General features: G+C 61.6%; 3 protein-coding genes across 3 annotated transcripts; 1 reads left to right on the forward strand and 2 right to left on the reverse strand.

Moving 5' to 3' along the window:
- Positions 1 to 2003: 2003 nt before the first annotated feature.
- Positions 2004 to 6727, reverse strand: COX19 (cytochrome c oxidase assembly factor COX19; the record flags this gene model as incomplete). Its single annotated transcript, XM_079718327.1, has 3 exons — positions 2004 to 2633; positions 5869 to 5984; positions 6646 to 6727. 3 exons carry the CDS (start codon positions 6725 to 6727, stop codon positions 2553 to 2555), a joined length of 279 nt encoding a protein of 92 aa, XP_079574453.1. The 3' UTR covers positions 2004 to 2552.
- A 4118-nt stretch (positions 6728 to 10845) lies between these two features.
- LOC307063163 (uncharacterized protein) lies at positions 10846 to 14080 on the reverse strand (the record flags this gene model as incomplete). The annotated part of the gene is made up of 5 exons (XM_079719135.1): positions 10846 to 11113; positions 11521 to 11577; positions 12133 to 12157; positions 12486 to 12676; positions 14029 to 14080. The coding sequence occupies 5 exons, from the start codon at positions 14078 to 14080 to the stop codon at positions 11058 to 11060; spliced, it is 381 nt and encodes a 126-aa protein (XP_079575261.1). The 3' UTR covers positions 10846 to 11057.
- Positions 14081 to 14185: 105 nt separating this feature from the next.
- CYP2W1 (cytochrome P450 family 2 subfamily W member 1) lies at positions 14186 to 20413 on the forward strand (the record flags this gene model as incomplete). The annotated part of the gene is given in 13 exon segments (XM_079718732.1): positions 14186 to 14258; positions 14261 to 14337; positions 15337 to 15499; positions 15814 to 15963; positions 16031 to 16188; positions 17438 to 17611; positions 17944 to 18082; positions 18169 to 18353; positions 18687 to 18746; positions 18748 to 18829; positions 18957 to 19029; positions 19242 to 19346; positions 19585 to 20413. Coding segments are annotated over 12 exon segments (1338 nt in total). The 3' UTR covers positions 19246 to 19346; positions 19585 to 20413.
- Between the last annotated feature and the right edge of the window lie 4682 nt (positions 20414 to 25095).

Below are 25095 nucleotides of genomic sequence, written 5' to 3' on the forward strand. Positions count from 1 at the left end.
ACGCCGCCCACCCATCTCAGGACCACCGACGCCCCTTCCTCCCATGTGGGTTGGGACCCGGAGGAGGGGTGTCCCTTCCTGCACTGATACGTCTACCCCATTCATTATTTCCATCAACAGGGGCTCCTGGGTAGGAACTGATTCTGCAGCTGAAGCCCATTACAGTCCTTTCTTCTGCGGCTCCACTGGTCCCCCATCGGGCCACTGGGAGCTCCGTTGCATGGCCTCTCGACAAGCCCAGCGTGGTTCCAGCAATTCCTTACTTTCTGACACAAGAGGGTCCAGCCTCACCTGGACTTTCCTGCCCCTGGGTCCTCCTGCTGGAGAGAGGCTCAGATCCGTGCTGCCAGGGGTCACTGCCCCTGGTCCCTTGGTGCCCAGAGCGAGGGGACGTCCGTACGAACACACACGCGCGCACGCATACACACTTATACGTCTGCTTCTCTACCCGCTGCCCTGGCAGATGTCCGAGAACCAGGATCCCACACCCCCGGCTCGCATCACCCACAACACAGCTCCAGCTTTTTCCACCTTAAAATTCACAGCCTCAGAACCATTGTCCACATGAAGAACAAACATACTAACCAGGGTACAAATCTTGTCTTTTTGTCTCTAGCTTTAGTCAAAACACTATTTTCCAAAGCTACCCGGGCAAGTCCCGTCCCACCGGCCCCTCTGCCGTGGGCAGAGTCAGCGTTTGCGACACGGCTGGGCTCAGGGTCACTGCCGCTGTCCCACGGTGGCCCCCCCACGTCCCGGTTTATCTTTCGAGCACGTACAACAAGAACATGGCTCCGAGTCAGAAGCACTCAGAGAGCTGCCCCCCACCCCCACACCTGTCAGCAACCATCCTCCCTGGTTTCCAGTTTGCCTTCCGGAGTTTCTTGTTGCTCAGGCACGCGGGTGTCGTGCTGGTTCCTTCTCCCTCTCTCACCACGACGTTCTCTGGGCCCTGGTTCCCCCTCGGAGCCCGCTCTCGGTGCGCCGCCCCTGGGGCAGCGCGGGGCCCTCCGTTCTCTCTCCCCAAGTCCTTCCTGCGGCCGCCCAGGGCCCCGTCTCTGAATACTTTCCAATTGCAGACAACGCTGCGATAAATAACCTTGTGCGTGTGTGACGCTGCACTGTTGGAAAACACAGAATATTTTTGTGGCTCACTTTGCTGATAGAAACCATGGCTCTTCATAAACTAGCTAAAAATATGGAAACAACCTGCAGCACAATTAGAAGCACAGACAGAGAGCCGATGCTGAACAGTGACAAACCGCAGACGAAGCGCTTGGTGCTGGACCACCAACGTGGCCAGCAGTGCTGGGGAGCCCCGTGGAGGTGGGAGCAGCCTCAGAGGGACCATCAGGGAGGGCCTGACCGAGTGTGGCCACCACCGTAGGACCGAGGCAGAGGGACGTCAACACAGAGAACTGGACACGGCCGAGGAGCAGACCACGAGGGTTTCCCGGAGCCCGGCCTGGGTTGCCAGGCAGAAGAAGGGGGGGATCAGGGCCGGCTGTCCCCACCAGTGGGGACACACCTGGATCCTCCCAGCACTGGCCACACTGGGACAAAAGCCAGCTGACTCGGGGGCCAGAGCAGGCAGTCCACAGGGCAGGTCCGGGGGCTCCGCTGTGGTTCCGAGACCACGTGACAAGGCACCCCAGAAACGCCACCGTGGGGTCTGCACCCCCAGGAGGTCTGTCCTGACAGCGCCCTGGGCAGCTCTCAGCGGGAACGCACTGCCCCGACCACGTTTAGCCAGGAACCAGGGCTGGCTGCCGTCTCAGGGGCTTCCTCGGAGTAAAAGCACTGGGGGCCACCGTGCCCATCGATCGACAGGGGGGACGTTCTGTTTCTCAGTTACAGCAAATGAGTTCCTAAAATTAAACCATCTAGTTTAACAAATATCATCTGATCCAAACCAGAAAATGGCCCTGGACTAGAAAGATACGTGGTGTTTGTGCATCACCAAAAAAAAATCAAGAAGTCAGATAAATCAAAAGCCAGACTGCTTCCCACTTCCAAGCTTATCCTCTATTGTTTAAAAAAAAAAAGAAAGAAAGAAAAGGCACGTATATTTATGAGTACAAAAAGAAAAGCATTTGCTAGGAAACGTTTTCCTGACAATCTCTGTCTACATAACAGACCACAACTTGTGAACATTTATCACTTTTGCACCGAAAAGACACGCAGAACCCATGATGTGAATCCAGCATCTCACAGGAACCCGCGGTGTCCACTCACTAGGCAGACGTCATCCGGCACCTCACCTCCCCGGGAGCCCCATCACACATCTGAACTTAAGGACAAAACCTAACACTCCTGGGGGAAAATGGGATCTAAAAGGGACAATGGTTTTCCAGAATCCTTTTGGGAGCTTCAGAAGACGAGCCATTTCCCAGCCACGAGGCGCATCCAACAGGGAGGGGTGTCTGTCTTGATTTCGAGCGGCACCTCGGGGACGTCACCAAAGCCCCTTCCTGAGCCACGGTACCTACAAGCAAGCTGCTGGGGCGGCAGGTCGTCGGACAACCCCACACAGCCCTGCGGGCTTCTTCCCATCACGGTTCCGTTCTTGTCTCTGACTTTCCATCTACCAAATCTCCAAATCCCAGTTTTTCCAGAGGTTCTCGTGCCATCAGCTGCCTAAAAGGAAAAGTGAGAGCTGTCAGGGTGGCCGGGAGAAGGACAAGCACCGCCCACGTGGGGCCGAGGTAGGCCGTGGGCACCCGCCACCATCTCACCCCCAACCACTCCGTCCTGGGAACAGACCCCGATTCGTACCCTTAGACCTGCAACCCCGAGGAGCAGGAAGCAGCCGAGGCCGGGACAGAGGAGCCCCGCCGTGCTCCCGGCCACACCTCCCTCGTCACGGGGACCCGGAGCTCGCAGGGCCAGCCGCCTAGACAGCCAGCAGGAGACCAGAGGCAGAGCGGGTCGAGGTGCAGGGGCGAAGGAGAGCCTGGCGGCTCCAGGGTGCAGTCCCTCCACCCCCGCCCCCTTTACCTGCCCCGACTGCCATGCGCACGAAACCCAGCGGCCCAGCAACAGTCCTTAAGACAATGTCCCCAGAATCGCAAACCCCAGGTGGCACGATCTAACCCGGCAGCAGATTAAACCAACTATACAGCGATGGGATGCACAAGACACTCCTTAAACCCCAAATAGGCAAATAACGATAAACCTTCCCACATCTTTGCCAAAGGAGTTCAACTGGCCGACAGTTCTCACAACTGATGCTCAGACTTCACTGTGGTCGCAGGACCACGACTCCCAAAGGACACCCTAATCCCTCGAGCTTGTGGTGGTACCTCACACGGGGGGGGGGGGGGCTGTTAAGGATGAAGATGAAAATAACGTTGCCAACCAGCCAATGTGGAGACGAGACCCCGGGGACTGTCCAGGCGACCAACCTGATCCCATGAATCCTTAAAAGTAGAGACCCTTCGCTGGCTCTGGTCAGAGAGAAAAAATGTGAAGAGGAGAGAGGATGGGACACAGGTGCAGCACCGTGGAACGTGCGGGTGGAGAAAGGGGCCTCGGGCCGAGGACATGGCCTCGCGGGGAGCTGGAAAAGGCCAGGAGACAGCGCCTCCAGAGGGGACCCGCCCGCACCTGAAGACAGTAACCAGTGTGCACTGGCCGCACCCTGGGATGGGCAGAGGGCTTTCCCAGGACCGTCTGCTCTACCCTGGGGCACCCGGTTAGGAGGCCCGGCCTCAGGCGGGAACCGGACCTGAGGTCGTGGATCACACGTGTGTTTGCTGGGTCTCTGCCAACAGTGCAACCCCAATTTTAACAGTTGCTGCTGTGAGAAAACGTGCCCCCACCTAAGTCGCAGACACGTCCACTTCAGGCTGACGGGGCCCGAATCCTCGTGAGGCGACTTGCAAACTCTACTGTGGTCTGGTTTTTAAAACGACACACGTGAAGTAGGTAGGGGCAAAATAAGGTCTGGAATGTCAGCAGAAAGGAAAAAAGAGGAGGAGAAAAGAGGCTTTTAAAAAGGGGGATGGGTAAGGGCAAAATGGGAAAAATCTTGACCCTGAATCTGGGTGATGGTTATGGAGATCCAGACGATCCTCTGCTTTTGTATGTTTGACGATTTTCATTGAAAACAAACTGAAAGTCTCCAGTCAAAATAACTGACCAAGTCAGAAACACATACATTCTCGTACATTCATCCAAACGTCGCCTGACCAACCAGTGAAGCCACTTGAATCGTGGGACCCACAGAGCAGCCGGCCGCGTCCCTGTCTCCCCACGTCCTCAGCGGCCCAGGGAGGCTGGTGCCCAAAAGCCGCGCTGGGTGAGGGGCCACCACATGGAGATGTGGGCAGCTCCCTCCCAGGGGCAAATGGGGAAAAGAGGGCCCTTCTGCTGGCCCTGCCTGGAAGCCCTGGTCAGGCAGCAGGAGCTGCTCTGGGACCCAAAAAGCCAAACCCTCCGAGCAACCTCACGCAGGAGCTGCTGGGCCGCGTGCTGGCCCCGGGATGACTGACCCAGGGACGGTGACCCGAGCTGCTTCGGGGAGGCGGGCGACCTGCTCACACCCTCACACAGGGCAGAGACCAGCTCCAAACTCAATCTCAGAGGCGTGGCCATACCAAGAAGAAACTCACGGAGTTCAGGTGTTTTGAAGATGCATCAATTTGAAAGAGAGTGACTGGAACGTGCAGATCCGACCGATGCGCTACTCGGGGACGGCAGAGCTGGCTTCGGGCCGGCCCGTCGTCAGATGCCAGCCCCACAAGCCTGTGTGACTCAGGAAGCCACCTGAGGGTCTGTCCCCTGCAAAGGCCCCAGTGTCCCCAACAGCCCTCAACACACCGGGGCCTGAGAAGCACAGGAGATCTTGCCCGGGGGGGAATGTCTGAGTTTGTTACGGGAAAATGAAAATGGGACTCAGATTTATGTCAACCTGTCCTCAGACAAGGCCTCTGATGACTCGACTCCTTAGTGAACTAATGAAGGGCTCAAAAGGCAGAAATAAAAGTTCCCACCCAAGGATGTAATTTTACGTTACACACTTTCCCCGTGAAGGTTTACAATAGTACTTATTTTAAGGGAAATCTCAACAGGTCAGTTAAGAGCATTCTTGTTTTCTTTAAAGGTGAGGTCCAGTAAATTCTGATTAAGACAGGAAGAATCAGGATTCCCTGGTGGCGCAGTGGTTGAGAGTCCGCCTGCCGATGCAGGGGACACGGGTTCGTGCCTCGGTCCGGGAGGATCCCACGTGCCGCGGAGCTGCTGGGCCCGTGAGCCATGGCCGCTGAGCCTGCGCGTCCGGAGCCTGTGCTCCACAACGGGTGAGGCCGCAGCAGTGAGAGGCCCGTGTACCGCAAAACAAACAAACAAAAAAAGATAGAATCACTCCTCGTTCATCGTTCCTTACAGGGCCCATTGTCTCACCTGTCACGCTGCAAACAGCTCTGAGCCCACGTGGAACAAAACAATAGAGCACATACTTTTACGTTCCAAGAAAAATGTTTAAAGATCCAAGAAAAATATTTAAAGGAATAAGCTGTGTACCCAAAAAACTTCAAGTCTTTCGACTCAGTCAGCATTTTTATGATGTGCGATTCTGAAAGCTGGATGACATGTCAGTAGCACCCAAATTTGGAAAGAAAATACTCGGAGGAAGGCAATCATGTCTAATGCTATCACTGAAGAAAAGGTTCCCATGATGGCTAAACAACTTGGAGTACAACTGAATCTCTGAAAAGCCTCAACTTCACGGGCAAGCAGCCCTACAGTTCAGAAACACAGGCTGAACTGAGGCCTGAGTGAGGCCCACACTTAACGACCTCCTGGAATAAACAATTTAGCCAGAGACGCGGGAGCGGGGAGAAGTCATAAACAACTGCTGGCGTGTACTTGCCTCTCCATCCTGCACTCCAAATATTCTTTTGACTCATTTCTGCACAAAGCATTTTCAAAATTATTGTCCCGGAGACACTTCATGAATTTCTCTTTAAAGCTTTTACATTCACCTGTAACGAAACAGAAAAGTGTTTCCTTTTTAAAGTGAAAACACGACAGGCCCGCCCGGCAGCCTTACTGGCAGCCCCCCTCCTCCCCCTTTGAAAACTGGTTTCCTCCCGAAACACGCTGGAAACAGACTGGAAAAAGCAAATGTACCAAGTGGGAAAGCAAGTACAGGAGAAGGAGGGCATGCAGGCGGCGGCGCCGGGGAGCTCACGCAGGATTCTCCCGACGTTGCCGCGTGTGTCTAATATTTCTCAGTGAAATGCTGGCACACAAAAAATCCATCCATAAACCTATCTCCGAAGCCTTGGTTTCCACGTAGTTTGCGACGATCAGGAGCGTCCTTCGCTCTCGCGCGAGACACCCGTTTAACCCCGCGGGCCTCACACCCGCGAAGGACCTTGTCGACGCAACGTCGGCCCCAGACTGGAGGCCGGGACTCCGCGTCCCCTCCCCGGTTCCGAGGCCCCAGCCCCGTCCGGCGCCCACCCTCGGGCCGCGGCGGGAAGCCCTGAGCCGGGACCGGACCCGGCCGGGCCGAACCCAGCCTCAGCGGCCCCGCCCGCACCGCGAGCAGACGCCAGTGCCGCCCCGGCCGCGCGGCTCCAACGAGCCGGCCCAGGGCTGCGCCGGTCCGGCCGGGGAGCCCCGACCGCCCCCGCTCACCGAAGTGATCCAGCGGGAAGCTGCCCTTGTCCGGGGGCCGCGGCTGGAAGCTCTTGGACCCGAAGTTCATAGCCGTCGACATGATGGCGTCGCCCGGAGTCTTCAAGAGCGACGCGCGCTGTACGCAGGACGGAGAGCCGAGCGCCGAGCAGGCCCCCGCGGGAGCGCCGATCACGTCGAGCGGCGAGCAGCCCCTGGTCGCTTGGCCCGCCCCTCGCTCTATAGGGCCCGCCCTCACCACCAGGGCCCCACCCCCGGGCTCTAAAAGGCCCGGACCCTCCGCCAATTGCTCTGCGGGACCCTATGACCCAGCCGTCGTCTCCTCACGATAAGGAAATGGAAGTTCGGAGAGGTTCCGCAACTTGCCCAAGGACACACAGCAGACTTGCACGGTCCTACAGGCTGTGCCTGTGGGTCTCTGTATCCCTGAGAGTCTGCAGGGGCTTCTCCCCACTGGGCACCAGGGCCTAATCCTGGCGCTTGCCTGGTGAGAAGGAAGGAGCGTTAGCTTCCTGCGGCTGCCATAACAAAGTGCACACTCTGGGTGGCTTAGAACAACAGAAATTCTCTCAGTTCTGGGGGCCAGTCGTCTGAGATTGGAGCATCCACTCCTGGCCTCTCCCATCCCTGATGGTGGGTTGCTGGCTTGTGGACGCATCACCCTATCTCTGCCTCATCATGTGGCCTCTCCCTGTGTGTCAGTGTCCAAATCTCCTCCTTTTATGAGGACGCACTTGTATTGGATTAGGGCCCACCCCGATGACCTCACCTTAACTAATTACATCGGCAAGGACCCTGTTCCCAAAAAGGTCACATTCTAAGGTAGGGGGAGCTAGGACTTCAACATATGAATCTGGGGACACAATTCAACAGATAAGAGTAAAAATGCATCATAAACAGGAAAGCCCCTGGTGGTCATTTATTATTGTTGTTATGGCAACAGTAACAACAGGGAAAGGGCTCAGTGGGGACCCCAGGTCTCCCCAGCAGAGCCCCTCCCAGCCCTGCACCCTGGGCAGAGCCTCGTGTGCCAGGCCCCGGACGTAAGCACAGAGGGGCCTTAGCATCACAGAGTCACCACTGGCCCCTCTGGACAAGCTTTCCTCCCCCCAGGCCCTGCCCTTTGTAATGTCAGGAGCTTGCCAGCCAGTCCCAGCAGACCCTCCCCCACAGGCCTGCCCCCTTCCAGGGCTGACTGGGGTGCCCCCTCCTCCAGAAGGCGTCCGCTTGCCTCCACCCACTTGAAGCCCCCCACCCCCCCACAGCCCGTGGTACACACCACCGGATCTCTGTGCCTGAGGCTGGATTCTCTGTTTGTCCAGAGCCAGCACAGAGCTCCACCACACGTTTGTGGGCCGACAGCAGGGGTCTGCAGGGAGAGCCCATCCCGTTGTCTGGGCCTTGGTCGACCTGGGGCTCTGGGCCCACTTAAAACTACAAAAGGAAGATTGTACCTGTTCCTGCCGTATTAACAACCGTTCACACCGCTGGGGCCGGGGGCCGCACACTGGGTTATTCATTAATGTGTTTCCAGGGCTGGTGAACAATGGAAGCTTTTATTACCCAGCAAGTAGCACGTTTCCACCTGACTAGATCGCACCACTTAGCAGTAAAAGGGACAGCCCATCCCCACCAGGCTACCCGTACCTCTCCGTCTGGCGGCCCTGAGGGACCAGTGAAGCACCAGAGGCCCAGTGACCTGGAGGTGACGGCCAGCTTTTAACTGACGTGTCTGTACCTGACAAGCGGTTATTGCTTTGTAGGAGATGTTTAGCAGTGCACAGATTTGAAAATCGGGGAAGGAGCTAATGTTTTTTGAACCCCTCTTACGCGCTGGGCTGTTTCGTGTGGGGTTACGGGGCCGGGAACAGTGCCCAGAACTCAGTAGGTGTTCTGTTAATATTTTTTGAAGAGGGAAATCCCCTGGCGGTCCAGTGGTTAAGACTCTGCGCTTCCACTGCAGGGGGCGCAGTTTCGATCCCCGGTGGGGAAACTAAGATCCCACACGCTATGTGGTGCGGCCAATCAATCAATCTATAAAAATAAAAAAATATTTTTGTAGAATGAACGTAGTTGGGCAGGTATTATTATTCTCATGTCACACGTAGAGACACAGAGAGGTCAAGCCCCTTGGCTTGAGGTCAAGAGACGCCACCGAAATGAGAAGCCCGCGCACCGCAACGAAGAGTAGCCCCTGCTCGCCGCAACTAGAGAAAGCCGGCGGACAGCAAGGAAGACCCAACGCAGCCAAAAATAAATAAATAAATAAAATTAATTTATTTAAAAAAAAAAGTCACATAGCATTGCCTCCGCCGTGGTCACAAGCTCCCACTCAAATTCAAGGGCAGGGCCCCTGCTCTCCACGGGCGGAGGGCAAATTATACGAAGAGCTTACGGGCTGGGCGCTGTCATTGCAACATGCCATCTGCCTCAGCCAACAAGTGGATGGAAGGGCTGAGTGTGGAGCCAGGTGTGTGCAACTCCAGACCCCTCTAGGGAACACCCTGAACCTCGGGTGTCAAGGCCAGGTGTGACCTGAGCCCCAGTCGGAGCCTGGCGACCCCTGGCCAGCGGGGCCTGGCCAATCAGGTCTGACCAGAACAATCCCCAGGCTTCTGCCTGAGCACCAGGACAGAGCCAGTGGAACTGCGCACTGGACTGCGGCTAGGAGGACGCGAGCCTGGGTGGCCGGCTGTCGTCTGGCCACCGTCACTCACCCCAGGGTGCAGCCAGCAGACCCAGGAGCAAGGAGAATTCATCCAGATCCTAATAACATCATCTGGTCCCTGGATCAACCCTTGCCTGAAACTAAGAGATAGCTGATCTTTCCACTTTGACAAATTCTGCTGTCACAAGTGTGATTTTCAAAAGGTTTTCAGCCAAATATATACTGAGCACATGTCAGAATTTTATCTCACCCGTTAACAAGGGAACGAGTCTAGATGGCAAGGCTGGTTCAGAGAAGAATGTCAAACCCTGACGGATCCACGTGCAGTCAGAGAAGGAGCTCGGGAACGGAACGAGACTGCTGAGCTGGGCTCAGGAGTTAATGTCTAACATTGATGTCAGGTTAATGTCTTAACAGGACAATAAAGCCACAACCTTGCTTATCTTCTCCGCCGGACAGAAGTCATCTGCATGTTTATGGGGGAAAATCACCTGCACTTTTCCTATTTTCCGCAAGGTAACCTCCAGCTTCGCGGCACCTGGGCCTGGTCGATAATAAACGGCAAGTCAGAGAAAGCAACCCTCCCGGGCTGAACGGCACCCGGCAGGCTGGTTAGACAGTGACCCCACAAAGGGACACATGTCACCCATTTGCCTTGTCTCTGCGAGTGGGGTAATTCTCTGAACTCTGCTTCCACGGTCTCCTGGGGCTGCCCTAACAGGACCACAGCCTAGGGGGCTGAAAACACCATCAACTCACACCCTGTAAGCTCTGGAGGCTGGTGTCACAGGGCCATCTCCCAGCAGCAGCTCCGGCGGGGGGGCGGGGGGGGATCCTTCCTGCCCCTTTCAGCTTCTGGGGCTCCCACGTTCCTTGGCTTGTGGCCGTGGCCTGCACCTCTGCCTCTGTCACTGCGCGAGGCAGGATGGCCTCTCTGAAGACCCGCCCTCCAAACAAGGTCCTATTCTGAGGTTCTGGGTGGCTGTGAACGTTGGGGGGACGCCCTTCGACCCAGTGCCCTGCTCCAGCCAGTTTGGGGTTTCTTCCCTATGAAGAGTCCCACCAGGCACAGAACCCTTGGGTTCAGGTGCATGCGATGCAGAGGCAGGCCCCACACCGGGGGTTGGGGGGGCCCTTCTGGACCCCAGGGTGTGGGCGCCACCTCAAAGTTCAGGGGTCACGAGCTTGAAAAATCACTCTTTTTGCCAAGAAAAGGGACCGGCTGGCCTGGAGCAGAGCTCAGGAGACCCCCCAGCATTTGGTGTCAGACATCGGGGGGAGGAAACGAAGGCACGGCGGAGACCAGGGACGCCCGGAGGAGGCGGCTCCTCCTGAGGCCCTGCAGACGCGGGGGCAGAAGGGGCCTTGCCTGGGGTGTGGAGCGTCGGGGGTGCAGCCACTTCCCCCGGTGGGAAGCAACCCCTTGGCTCAGGTAGTGCTGCCAGGAAGTTATCTTACAGCGACCAGGCAGCTGTGCACAGGGACGGGCACACAGGCTTTTTTAAAAATAAATTTATTTATTTTTGGCTGCGTTGGGTCTTCGTTGCTGTGTGCGGGCTTTTCTCTAGTTGCGGCGAGTGGGGGCTGCTCTTCATTGTGGTGCGCGGGCTTCGCATTGCGGTGGCTTCTCCTGTTGAAGAGCACGGGCTCTAGGCGCGCGGGCTTCAGTAGTTGCAGCGCGTGGGCTCAGTAGTTGTGGCTCGCGGGCTCTAGAGCCCAGGCTCAGTAGTTGTGGTGCACAGGCTTAGTTGCTCCGCGGCATGTGGGATCTTCCTGGCCCAGGGCTCGAACCCGTGTCCCCTGCGTTGGCAGGCGGATTCTTAACCACTGCGCCACCACGGAAGCCCCACACAGGTATTTTTAGCAGGAGGTTCATAAGGGCCTGAGACGGACTGCTGGACAGGCAGGCCCAACCCAGCAACGAGGCAGCAGTTGCGTGGTGGGAGGGAGGCCCCTGCTTGGCCCTGGCTACATTGTTACCATAAAAATAAAATGCGGAGACTCTGGCTGATGGAGATGTTCACTGTCCTGAATGTGGTGAAGGTTCCCTGGGTGTCTACGCAACTCAGCTCATCCAATTGTACGCTTTTACATGCGCTGTTTACCATACGTCAATAAACTTGTAAAAAAAAAAAAAAAGCGTGTACACGACAGGGTGCATCTCTGAAGGATGCACAAGGAAGTGGTACGGTGGGGAGGGCGCTCACCTTGCTGAGGGACTGGGTGGACTTCCGGACTCTCTGCTGGTGTGTGTCTGTCACCTACTGGAATAGACAAATATCCCAACTCATACCTAGGAACCAGCCCTGCCCACACCCACCGCGCAGCTGAGGACACTTTCCTGCTGCCGAATGCCCAGTTTGCTGCGGCCCCGGGACCTCACGCAGGCGCAGCCTGTGACACAGGTTGCTGGAGGCTGGCAGGACCCTTTCCGAGGGCTGGGCGGGGGCGCGGGGGCGCGGGGGCGGGTGGGCGCAGCAGCTCTTTCTAGGAGTTTGTCTGCGAAAGCAGTGGAGCGTGAGGGGGGGATTTTATTATCGTCGTTGCTGTTAGTTCAGGGTGCGGGGGTGGGGGGAAGGCGCTGGGTGAGCTGAGGAAAGGCGGCGGGGGCTGGCGGTGCCGGAGAGACGCCCGCAGGCCCTGCCGGCGCCGCCTGTGGGGACTGCCGGGCTCGGCCCCGGGACGCTGCAGACAGAGCAGCGCGGGCCGCCCAGGGGACGGGCCCCGGAAAGCTCGGGCCGGACCCTCTGAGAGCCGTCCACCTCCCCTGTCCCAGACTCTTCTAGAACCGTGCCCCTCCCCCATCCACTCCCCCTTACCTTGGCTCCTCTCCTCCAAGGGCGACTGCAAGGCTAGGTCACAGGTCACAGACATCGGCTGTGGCCTCTGTCTCTCGAACACTCACTCTTGAAGACTAAAAACACAAGTCCCCCCCCACCCCCCCGCCGGGTTCCAGAGGCCAGAGGCCCGAGCCAGCTCCCCGGCCCCACCGGCCTCCCTCCTCCCCGGGGGCCCTGTGGTTCCCCCGGGATAATCTCCTGCCCTGTGGTCGGAGGACGATGACCAGCAGCCCCAGTCCATCTTCCACCGAATTCCTTTGCTGGGACCCGAGACACTCACGTCCTGGGGCCTCACTGCCCATCCCCCTGCTCCGCCCCGCCCATGACCTTACCCCGCTGCGCACCCCGCACTGGACGGACGCCTCCCAGCTGAGCCTGCTTCCGGGTGACCCCGCCAGGCTGTCGGGGGCTGGAGCCGTGCAGGACAGACGCCGCTCTGCCGGTACCAGTCCCGACACGTCCTCCCCAGCGGCACCGTCCGACTGCGGGGGCCGCCTGTTCCTCGGGGCCCGACCTCGCCGACCTGGATGGGGAGGCCCCCCACAGGGACCCTGAGTCCGTCTCCAGCGCCTCGGCCACACTGCACTCCCATCACGAGCGTCCTTCCCGCTCGGCCACCCGGGCGGGGCTCCCGTGGCCATGACCCAGGCCTTCCCAGAGCCCCTTCTGGCTCAGACCTCCAGGCTCTGCACAGGCTGTTCCCTCTGCGAGAATGCCCTTCCTCCTGTGACCCACCTCTCCAGCTCCGACACCCAAGGCACTTCCCGTGGCAAGGTCGCTGCCACACGGGGAGGGACCTTTTAGGATCCCTGTGCCACCAGTTTCGGTAGCCCTAGCTCCTGGCCGAGCCTGGTACACGCAGGCACTCAGTAAATGCACACTAGACTAATTAAGCGAACTGTCCTGGGCGTACAGGAGCCCCAGCCTATGCACCCAGTAGGGGCCTTGGTACCGGCCACTCAGCCCAAATGATCCGGAGACCCAGCAGTCAGAGAGGGGTCCTCCCTCACTGCAGCTCCACAGCTGTGTATCTGGACGGTCTGCCCGTGAGGTAGTGAGCACCCGGTCATGGGAGGTGTGCAAATCGGGGCTCAGAGCGGGTAAGGGCCCTCAGGCTGCCTTGGCTCTGGGGTTTGCATAGGGGTATGCATGGTGCCCCAGGAGACAGGCCTCGGGGTGAGGGGCCCAGGGGCGCGGATGGGGTTCCCGCAGCCTCGTGTTGGGAGCAGGTGCAGCCACTTCTGGTGCCAACAGCCCTCCCACCCCTCAGAGCTCGTTCCCCAAACAGCACCTCCTCCCCTCCCAGCTGGGCCACCAGGGTTTAGCAGGCCACAGTGCAGCCCAGATGGGCAGGGGCTCGTGAGCCCGGCCGCCGGTCGCCAAGCCCAGCCCTGCCTGAGGGGTGGGCCCCTCTGAGCGACCCACCGCCTCCCCGAACCCCCGCCTCATCCCGGCGCAGCCAGGGCCTCCTGCCTGGGTGACAGTGCTCGAAAAGCCACCAAGGAGCAGACCGCCACTCGGGCGACCTCTCCGCCGGGGGCCTCTGAAGTCCCAGGATTTGAGGCGTTTGCTGTGCAGACCTCGTGGGCCACTCCACTCCTGGTGTCCTCCCCTGGCCCCAGGCAGAGAGGAGCTGGGCGGACACAGGTGGTGGTGGGTTCGGAAGAGGCCAAGGGGTCCTTCAGAGGGAGGCTCAGAGCCTGGGGAGGACGGGGCCCAAGGCCCCTGAGCCCCGGTTCTGATGGGGAGACCGGGCAGAGGCCGAGACCTGCGGGGAGCAGACTGGCTGCCATGCGGTGCGCTCCCCAGCAAGGCAGAGCCCCCAGATGGCCCCCAGCCCCACTAGGCCCCTGCCACAGACTGGACCTCACATACCACGCACGCCTGTGGCTTTAAGCCGCCTGGCTGTCCCCTGCAAACTGCTCATTCCACATTCTTCCGGTGGTGGGGTGGGTGGGGCTCCCGGGAGGCCTATAAGGCACAGGGCGGGCGGCGCCCGGGAAGGGAGCTGGGGCCTCGCCACGCTGTCCTCATGGCCCCGCTGCTCGTGGGGCTCCTGCTGCTCCTGGGGCTCTGGGGGCTCCTCCGCACCTGCGCCCACACCCCCTCCCCGGCCCCCCGCTGCCCCTCATTGGGAACCTACATTTGCTGCGTGTGTCACAGCAGGACCAGTCGTTGATGGAGGTAGGTCAGGGCAGGCACGTCCTCGGCTGGGCTCTGCGCCTGGGCCCCTGCCAGCCCTGAAGGCACCCCAGCCCCATCTCAGGAAAGCTGAGCCCCCAATTTCCAGGACCCCTGTGGGGCGGGAGGTTCGTGCCCAGCCTGATGCCGGGCCGACAGGGGACACAGGAGGCCCAAGTGCCTGCGTTGCCTCGGGGAAGAGAAAGACATTCCACCCCCCAGGGAAACGGACGGGCAGACCAAGGAGCAGGGGGCCAGGAGTGGCGGGGCCCGGAGGGCTCACTGGAGAAGGCAGCTTTTGATGAGTGCCTGCAGGAGGGCCAGGTTTGGGGGCGGCAGAGGCCTGGCGACGGGAAGGACCAGGACCAGCGCAGAGAAGTGCCCGCGGCCTGGTGGGTGTGGCTCCTTCCACCTGGGCTGGAGGCTGAACACCCTTGCCCACCTTGAGCTGGCTGACCCGGTGACGCAGAGGCACAGGCCTGGCCCCGCCCTCGAGGGCCATCCAGCCCGCCCACCGGCCCCCCCACCCCGGACTGAGCTCCAGCTCCCATGATCACTTGGCTGAGGTGCTTCCAGGACCCAACCGTGAGGCCGCCTCGTGGCCCCCAGGCCCTGCAGGTGGGTGGGGAGCCGTGATGACCCGCGAAGTCAGGCTGCAGGCACCAGGGTTCTCAGGCCCTGTGCCCAGTGCCAGGCCCTGGAGGCCACCGTCTGGCACGCCGGTGGCAGACCGGGCAGTGGACAGGAGTGCAGGCCCTGCTCCATCCGTGTGATCCACAGCAACTCACTTCCCGCCCCCAGGCCTCAGTTTCCCCATCTGTAAACTGGGGACACAACAGCCCTCTCATCTCAGGTAGGGGTGCCAGGAGGACAGAAGGGAGGGGGCACACACAGAGGCCCAGGGGCCTCCCTGAGTCTTCCGCACATGGGTGGGCGGGGCCTGAGGGGCTCCAGGGGATCTGGGGGTGGGGCAGCAGGCTGATCCCTGCCTGTCCCCGCCAGCTCGAGGAACAGTACGGGCCGGTGTTCACTGTCCACCTGGGGCGCCAGAAGACGGTGGTGCTGACCGGCTACGAGGCGGTGAGGGAGGCCCTGGTGGGCACCGGACAGGAGCTGGCCGGCCGACCCCCCATCGCCATCTTCCAGCTCATCCAGGGAGGCGGGGGTAGGTGTGTGGTGGGGTAAGGGGGCTTCCGCCAGGCAGAGAGGGGCCAAGGAGAAGGGTCGGTCCCTCTACCTCCGGCAGCTGGGGGAGTGCTCCCAGTGTGGCCCAGGGGGAGCACCAGGGTGTCCACGTGGCAGGCTGGGCGCACCGGGGACCAGGGCACACCAGAAAGGGCTGGGCCAGCCGAGGCCAGCTCCAGGGGCCAGGCTTGGGGGAGGGAGGGAGGCCCCAGCCAGGCCCCCACCCCGTCAGTCAGCCCCCCGTTGCTCCCTCCTGCATCACCCGGGCTGCTCACGGGGGTGTCCGGCCCGCAGGCATCTTCTTCTCCTCCGGGGAGCGCTGGAGGGCCGCCCGCCAGCTCACGGTGCGCACCCTCCACGGCCTGGGCGTGGGGAGGGCGCCCGTGGCCGTCAAGGTCCTGCAGGAGCTGAGGTGCCTCACGGCACAGCTGGACAGCTACGGAGGTGAGTGGGGGCTGGCGCGCCCCCTTCCCGGGGGCCCCTCAGCTCTGAGGCCTCTCTCCACCCGCAGGCCGGCCCTTCCCGCTGGCCCTGCTCGGCTGGGCTCCCTCCAACATCACCTTCATGCTCCTCTTCGGCCAGCGGTTCGACTACCGGGATCCCGTGTTCATGTCCCTGATGGGCCTCATCGACGAGGTCATGGTCCTCTTGGGGACGCCCAGCCTGCAGGTGAGAGGTCGCTGCTCCCCGCTTGGTGGGTGGGGGCAGGGAGAGCCGAGCTGCCGCCTCGGGGAAGCAGCACGGCAGGCCCCAGGCGCGCTTCCACCGGCCACGCGACCCCAGGCCAGTCCCCTGTGCTCCTGGGAAACGAGGGGCAGCGGTCCTCGCCTCCTCCTCCACACCTTCCGTCAGCGGTAGAGGCATCTGCTCGGAGGTGCGGGTGGGAGCCGGGCATTTCTTCCCCGGATATGGGGCTTGATGTCCTCCAGGCCCCCAGCCCTTGAACCGGGGGTCCTCCTTCAGGGTCAGGAATCACAGGGATCAGTCCTGATTCTCAGAACCCCCAGGGCTGTGTGCATTTCATTCTTTTCCAGAATGTAAACTGCTCTCATTTGTGGCCACCATTACCAGTTTTAACCATACCGTGCTCAGGCACGCATGTTGAGGCGGGGAAGGCACGGATGCCGGCGCGTGGCTCACGTGAACTCCTCAGCCCCATCTCTCCAGGACCCGAGCCCATGGGCGTGGGGCGGGCACTCATGGCTTGGGTCCTGATTCTAAGTCATCCCTCGCGGCTGGAGGAGGCTCGGACGGGCAGGAAGATTTGGCCTCCGCCCGAGAGTAGCCTGGCCGAGTTCCGCCAGGGAGCCCCAGGAAGATGGAGGCCAGAGGGTCGGGGGCTCCAGGGAGACAGAACGTTCCGTGGCCTTCCGTGCCTGTGCCCCGTGTGATGGCTCACATTCTGGGGGACACGGTGGTGCGAGTGTAGTCCGAGGGCGGCTGACAGCCATGTCAGACAGGCTGTGCTGCGAGCCCCGTTTCACGGCGTCGTGAGCTGAAACTCTGAAGTTTGCAAGTCCCCTTCTGTTTTTCTCACGACGCAGCACGTCCAAAGTCAGTTCCACAGCGGCAGCCCTCGCCCTTCTCCCTCGTCCCCGCTTTGGTGGGTGGGGAGCAGGGGGTCGTGACGGCAGGCTCCTGCTGTGACTTGCACGGACCCCCAGGGGTGTTACCTATTGAGCGGCCCCACCTTCCTGCACTCAGGTGGACGACTTCATCAGAGCCCCCTGGGGCTGCTGGTCCCACTGGGAGGGTGAGGGAGGGGCCCCGTGAGCAGGGAGCGGGTGCCCCCTTGTGGCACCTCTACCCGGGGCCTGGGGCTGCGCCAGGGGCCGCCCCCCGGACAGGTGAGCACACCTGCCGGAGTACGGATCCGCCCCTCACCCCCCCACCACGCCGTCTCGCCCCCTGACCCCAGCTGTTCAACATCTACCCTTGGCTCGGGGCCCTCCTCCAGCTGCACCGGCCCGTCCTGCGGAAGGTGGAGGCGGTGCGGGCCATCCTGAGGACCCTCCTGGAGGCACGGCGGCCCCCCACGCCTGGGGGAGGGCCCGTGCGGAGCTACCTGGACGCCCTGATCCAGCAGGGCCAGGTGCGGGCGAGACCCACCCCACAACCCAAGAGGCCTGGGGGGCATCCCGGGGCCCCAGCCAGGAGGAGAGGGGCTGGGGAGGGAGCCATGCTGGCCCTATGCCATAGCTCCACCTCCTGGGGGGGGCCTCTCTGAGCCTCAGTCTCCTTATCTGTGAAATGGGGCGGTTGGGAGGCCGTGGTGAACCCAGAATGTCGTAGGTGCTCTGTGGATCCTGGAGCTATCCTTCCCACCAGGCCTCTGTCTTCTATGCCTTTCTTGAGCCTGGGGCTGGGTGGGGGGGGTCCATGAAGCCAGCCTCCAGCTGAGCCCAGCCCCACCCACCTCTGCAGGGGAAAGACCCCGGGGGCCTGTTTGCCGAGGCCAACGTGGTGGCCTGTGCTCTGGACATGGTCATGGCTGGCACAGAGACCACGTCCGCCACGCTGCAGTGGGCCGCCCTCCTGATGGGCAAGCACCCGAGCGTGCAGGGTGAGCCCGTGAGCCCGTTCCCGCAGGGCCCAGGACCGAGGGGCAGAGGCTTTCCAGCACGCTGGCACCCACCCTCTTGCCCGCAGGCCGGGTGCAGGAGGAGCTGGACCGACTGCTGGGGCCTGGGCGGCCCCCCCGGCTGGAGGACCAGCGCTCCCTGCCCTACACCAACGCCGTGCTGCACGAGGTCCAGCGCTTCATCACCCTCCTTCCCCACGTGCCGCGGTGCACAGCCTCCGACACCCAGCTGGGTGGCTACCTGCTCCCCAAGGTGGGAGGGCCAGGCCCCCCCCACCCCGGCCTGTTCCTCTCGTTCGCGGTGGATGGGGCTGGGGGTCTCAGGGACTCAGGTGCCTGATGCCAGGGCTCCCCGTAGGAGGCAGGAGACGGGTTCATTGGGGGGCAGCCCTCGGCCTCACAGCCCCTCACAGCAGACCCGGGGCCACACCACGGGGGTCACCTGGGGTTAAGCACGAACCCCCAGCAGACCCCTGCCAGGCCCTGCCCTGCCTTCCCACCCCCCTCAGGGCGCCCTCCCCGTGGTCTCCCCCTGGGGCCGCCTGGGTGGAAGGGGCGTCCATCTGCCCACCTGCCACCCTCACAGGGCACGCCCGTGGTGCCCCTCCTGAGCTCCGTGCTCCTGGACAAGACGCAGTGGGAGACCCCCCCGCCAGTTCAACCCGGGCCACTTCCTGGACGCCGACGGGCGCTTCGTGAAGCGGGCGGCCTTCCTGCCTTTTTCTGCAGGTACCGCAGCCCCGCGGGCGGCGGCCTGGTCCCCGGGGCCTCGAGAGCTCAGGGTCCCCAGCCCACGGGGCTCCCCCTGCCCCGCCACGGCCTCCGGCACCCACTCTACACCCCGCGTCCCCTGCAGGCTGCCGTGTCTGCGTCGGGGAGAGCCTGGCTAGGTCGGAGCTGTTCCTGCTGTTCGCAGGCCTTCTGCAGAGGTACCGCCTGCTGCCCCCGCCCGGCCTCAGCGCCGCCACCCTGGACACCACGCCCGCCCTGGCCTTCACCACGCGGCCGCCGGCCCAGGCCCTGTGTGCGGTGCCCAGGCTGCAGGGGGGGGCGCTGACCACGAGAGGCCTGGCCTGACCATGGGACAAAGTCCCAGGGCCGGGGAGGGTCTGAGTCACTCCCAGCTTGGGGTGCTTGGCAGGTGATGAAGACAGGACGGAAGGACGGATGGCTCCCCCACACTGGGCTCTCTGCCGTGGCCACCACAGGCTGCGTATCCCAACCCCGGCCGGAGAGCCCCACCCAGGTCTGACCCCATTCTCCCTCTCTCAGGCCCTGGACCACAGGGCAGAGCTGGGTTCCCTCCTCCCTCCATCCCTACACCCCAGGGCATCGCTGCTGCCTGTCTGCACCTGGGCCCCCTGCAGACCCTCCAGGGCGTCCCCCCACCCCCACGGGCACAGCAGCCCCTCACAGGCCTCCCCTGGGCTCCCCGCTGCTCCCTCCTGCATCCCCCTCCACACTGTCCCCATCTGGTTCCCCAGCAGGGCCAGCGTCACCAGACAACACCTGCCAGGCACAGAGGTGCCACCCACCTGCAGCTGGGGATGCAGGCAGATGGCAGGGGCTGCTGGGCCCCGGGATGACGTCCACCAGAGGCCAGCCTCAGACCAGCGTTCCCGTTTGCTCTGTGCCGTGCCAGGCCCTGCCCTGGGTCCAGCGGGTCTCCTGCAGACCCCACCCCGTTCCCAGAGGTCCTGGGCACCGTGCCCAGGCAGCACTCTGCCCCTGGAGCCAGGCCCCTGAGCCCTGGGGCCACCACAGAGACGCCCTTAGCAGAAGACCAGCTAGCTGAGGGGAAGCAGCCACCCAGAGGGCTCAGGTGGGGCTCAGGCGGGAAGGATGAGCAGGAGTCTGCAGGGAAGCCGCCTCCACAAGCCCCTCCCCTGGTCCACTCGGACCCCCAACTCCTCTTCCACATCTGCCCCCAGACCCTCCCCATGAACCGGTTCCTTGTCTCTGGGTGGAGGTCACCTCTCTGAGGAAGAGCACACAGAGGGGCCAGCTGGCAGTGGGTGGAGGGCCGGGGCCCGGGACATGGCAGGAGGTTAGCGATGCTGGCGGATTCTGCACAAAGTGCTGAGATCACACCGATGCCTTCCCAACACCTTCTCCATGAGCTGGACGGGGGCCAACAAGCCGCGGCTTCCGCCCTCCTGGAGCTCGGAGCTTGCCGACCGGACCGGAGGGAGGCACAGGGCTGGGGGCACACAGGAAAAGCCTCTGTTCCCAGCTGGGCACCAGAGGGCCTTCCTGGAGGAGGGTGGACACTGGGGAGCATCAGATGAGTACAAATTAAAAAGCCTGACCACGCTAAGTGTCACTGACCATGTGGGGAGGCTACCCTCGGGACGTGAACTGGTGAGCAGGGTGGGCTGGGAGAGCAAGGCCCAGGGCTTCCAGTGCCAGGCACCCTGTGACCCTCCAGGGGGTTCAAATGGAACGACCCAGGATGCACCAGTCAGCACACAGACCTTGGGGCAGGGGTGGGGGGTGTGGGGAGGGGAAGCTGCCTAATAACGAAGAGCAGGGCTGGGGCCACGACACGTCACGGGGGGCCCGGGAGGGGGTTGGGGGAGGGAAAGCGCGGGCTTCACTGCGGCCTTCTCTTCTTGTCGGTTTGGAACAGCTGGCGCTGGACGTGGGGCGCAGGGAGCCCGCCTCGCCCGGGGCACAGCCGAGGTACCAAGCTTCATTCTGCAGGGTGGGGGCAGAATGTTCCGGAGCCCACGGAACTGGCCCAAAGCTGCTGTGGGAAGAGACTCGGCTTTCTGGCAGCGGGTCCTGGTGGGAGGAGGTGGGTACGGCTGTAAGGAGGGAAAATGCTAGCATTGCCATCGCAAGGCCCCCGCTCTCTGCCGTGGACCCAGAGCAGGAACCGTGGCCGCGGCACCTCCCGGGACATCCCGCTGGGCCCAGGTGCAGGACCCAGAAACTAAGGCGCTTATTTTCTAACTTATAAGAATAGGTGTCAAAATGAACCACTTGCAAAGGTGATGTTTGTTTTCTCAAAAGAATCTGATTGGTTGGTTGACGTTTTATGGCAGTTATTTTAATTTGCCATAAACAAATTTAAAAAGCCATCCTGCTGGGTTGGAAGGGGGTAGATCCTGGCAGAAAAGGTTTTAAAAATGTGCTGCTCCGACTTCCCTGCTGGCGCAGTGGTTGAGAGTCCGCCTGCCAATGCAGGGGACACGGGTTCGTGCCCCGGTCCGGGAAGATCCCACATGCTGTAGAGCGGCTGGTCCCGTGAGCCATGGCGGCTGAGCCTGCGCGTCCGGAGCCTATGCTCCGCAACGGGAGAGACCGCCGCAGTGAGAGACCCACATACCGCAAAAAAAAAAAAAAAAAAAAAAAAGAATCCGCCTGCCAAGGCAGGGCACACGGGTTCGAGCCCTGGTCTGGGAAGATCCCACATGCCGCGGAGCAACTAAGTCCATGCGCCACAACTACTGAGCCTGCGCTCTAAAACCCGAGAACCACAACTACTGAGCCTGTGCTCCACAACAAGAGAAGCCACCCAATGAGAAACCCACGCACCGCAACGAAGAGTAGCCCCCGCTCGCTGCAACTAGAGAAAGCCCGCACGCAGCAACGGAGACCCAACACAGCCAAAAATAAATAAATAAAATAAACAAATTTTAAAAAAATAATAAATAAATAAAAATACAAATGCGCTGCTGCTCTGGGCAGCCCGGCCCCACAGGTGGCCTTGGTGGCTTGAACGCAGCTGAGGGGGCAGGGGCGCTGGCAGGCAGAGACACAGCTGGGAACAACGGTGACCCCGGGGTGTCCGTGCATGGCGGAGGGAGTTGGGGAACCCTGTTTCTGGGCAGAGGCTCTGGCGGGGACGGGTCTTCATTGGGGGGACGCGCCTGGGACGTCAGGCGGGGGCTCTACCCCGTGACCTCCAAGCCGGTGGCCCATCTTGAAGGCCTGGACTTCCCGGGCCGGTGCCCAGGCATCCCGATCACTGCAGCTTGGTGCCCTCAGGTGGTGGGCTGCTCGTCACCTGCACCAGAGCACCTCCGCCTCCCACCCCAGGGGGCGGTCACCCCAGTCCAGATGCGCATCTGAGGGGGACTGGGCAGAGGGCTGGTGTGAGTGCGACCCTCGTCCCCCAGCCCAGGGCTTGGGCCCCGCCCTCTCTCGGCAGGGGACCCAGGCCTCCATTCTCAGGCTCGCCTTGCCCCCACCTTGAAATGGCCGGAGCCGGCCCAGCTGGCTGGGGCCCAGGGGAGCCGAGAGCACCTAGCCTCTGGGGATACCGATCCCTCGGCCCTGCTTTATGTTGACACGAACGCAGCACGTTTTGCCAAGTTTGACGTCTGTCGTCTGACCCACAAAACCAACCCCTGGACCCGCCTGCCGGACTCAGACAGTCTGAAAGCTTCTTCAGCTCCTCAGCGAGGGATGTGGGACTAGGAACTGGGGACAGTGGACATCTGCCCGGCCCCTGGGGCTGCCCCCGACCCCTGCTGAAAGGCAGAAGCCCTCCCTCCTATCCAGTGTGCAGATCGACCCCTGGGTGGGAGCTGGCGGGTCAGTCATCTCACATTCTAGTTGGTTTTGTTTCATTTTTTAAAGTATTTTTCTTAACTGTGGTAAAACATAGAGAACATAAAATGTATCGTCCTACCCACTTCTCAGTGTCCAGTTCAGGAACATCAAGACCATTCACACTGCTGAGCAACCACCACCACCCACGCACAGAACATTCTCGTCTTCCCAAACTGAGACTCCGTCCCCATTAAACACCAACTCCCCTCCCCTCCCCCAGCCCTGGGCCCCCACCCCCTCCTTTCTGTCTCTGTGACCTTGACTCCTCCAGAGACCTCGCAGAAGTGGAATCGCACAGTACTTGTCCTTCTGTAATGGTTTATTTCACTGAGCATCACGTCCTCAAGGCCCATCACGATGTGTCAGTTTCCTCCCTTCTAAAGGCCGAGTCATAGCCCATCGGACGGATGAAGCACCTTTTAACCGCTCACCCTTTGTCGGACACTCCAAGCTTTAGCTCCTGTTTCTTGCTGGCCGTGGGGCTTTTGGGAGAAGCCTCCGCGGGCAGACGTCCATCAGGGGCCCCCTGGCATCGTCGGTCAGGAGGGGGCAGACGGGCTGGGCGTGAGGACTGGGCCCACGTGGGTTGGTCAGTCCCTGCACAGTCTGTTCCCACGGCTGCAGTGCCCTGGCCTCTTGGTCTTGAGGGGGAACCTTTGGGGGCCAGCGGGTGGCTCTTGGTCCAGATCTGCCTTTGGTTCCAGGGCTGGCCCCTGGCCACACCGCATCAGCCCCAAACCACAAGCGAACTCTCCAGAACAGACATACAGGTTGCGGTCTCGGCTCCCGGGTCTGCAGGGACTTTGACTGGAGACGATCTTCTGTGAGTCCAGGACCCGAAGGTGTTGCATGGCCGCCACCCACCTTGCAGGGCAAACCCGTGGTGGGGAAGAGCACACTGCGGGCAGGGGTCCCGGCTCGGGCGTCTAACTTCCCGAGGCCCCTCTGTCTCAGCTTCCTTCCTGCTGCGTGGGGGCGGCACATCAAGGACACTCTGGCTGGTCACTGTATCCTTACAGGACCAACGGGACACGCTCAACACCAGTTTACCCAAAGTGGACGCGAACCTCCTGGGGGCGCAGAAGCAGCTGAGTCCCCACATCCCACAGGCGAGGCCAACAGGAAACCACCTGCTTCTCGGACATAAACCCGACAACTACCGGCTCCGTGGCGGTGGCTTCCTCGGAGGGCCGGGGCATGGGGCGCTGAGGGCCGGGGTGCGGGGGACTGAGGGCCGGGGTGCGGGGGACTGAGGGCCAGGGCGCGGGGGGCTAAGGGCCAGGGTGCGGGGGGCTGAGGTTCTGACGGGCCAGTGGGCTTGACCGCACCTCAGAAAAAGCCCCGCCAGCCCCATCCTGATCCCGCGGGGTGCCATGGCCACTGACCTGACGGACGCCGGGGACTTCAACAACAGGTGGGGGAGCTCCACCCGCCCCCTCAGGGAGATGCTCCTCAGCCTACGGACGGACACGGCAGCCGGCGAGCCTAGTACCCGTGTGCAGCCACCAGGCTCAGACCCTCCACATCAACTGACCCCTGGGGCCATCAGAGTGCCACCTCTGACCACACAGGGACCCCAGGAACCGCCTGGACCCTGAGCTTGGTCCCACATCGAGCGATGCATCACCTCCCCTGCACCTTCTGCCGGGGGGACGCCGCAGAGGACAGCACTGCACACCCTAACGGGAGCCCCCTAGTCGGTGTCCGAGAGCCTCTGTGCACGAGTGAGGGGAGCACCTGGCTCTCCTGGGCCGTTTCCCATTAACAGGAAACGAGGACCCAGTACCCACCACGTTTCCCTTTTCGATTTGGCTGCCAGGAAACCCAGAGCTACGTTCTTGATCAGTCAACCCGGATTCCTTAAAGAGAACCTGCCTCTTCCCTGTGTCCTGTGGACCTTCCTTTATTGTACGTCTATTTCTCAGTGTTTTTAAAATGCCCCAAAGCTTAGGGACAGTGAGGTTGGCACCCGGGCGGCTGCGTCATCCACAGATTATCTGCAGAACCGCGACGGCTTGTCGTCACAGGGTGCTTTCCCGTCGGGGACCTCACCTCACCTGAGGGCCTCCAGGAGGGCTGGGCCTCCTCACTCCGCCTCCAAGGTCTGCAAGGCCGAAGGAGGTGCCTGGCCAGTGGCTCCCACCCAGAACTGGACATGTATGTGTGTGTGTCCAGTGGGCAGGGGGGCAGGCCAGATGCCCCTCAGGGAGCAGCACAGCAGCCCCTTTCATGGGGGGAAGCAGAAGAGACTTCGGCGTGGATGAGACTCGCCACGTGGGGTGGCGTGACCTTGAGTCCAGGGTCGGGGTCACAGGTGAGAAGAGGGAAAGGCCCCAAATGGTCAGCGAGGGACCTGCCCGGGCCCTTGAGACGTGTGGCCCTCCTGGGCTCGGGTCACCCCTCCTCAGGCCACCACCCCCACCTCCGCCATTCAG

This window comes from Hyperoodon ampullatus, assembly GCF_949752795.1.
Source record: "Hyperoodon ampullatus genome assembly, chromosome: 14".
NCBI lineage: Eukaryota > Metazoa > Chordata > Mammalia > Artiodactyla > Ziphiidae > Hyperoodon > Hyperoodon ampullatus.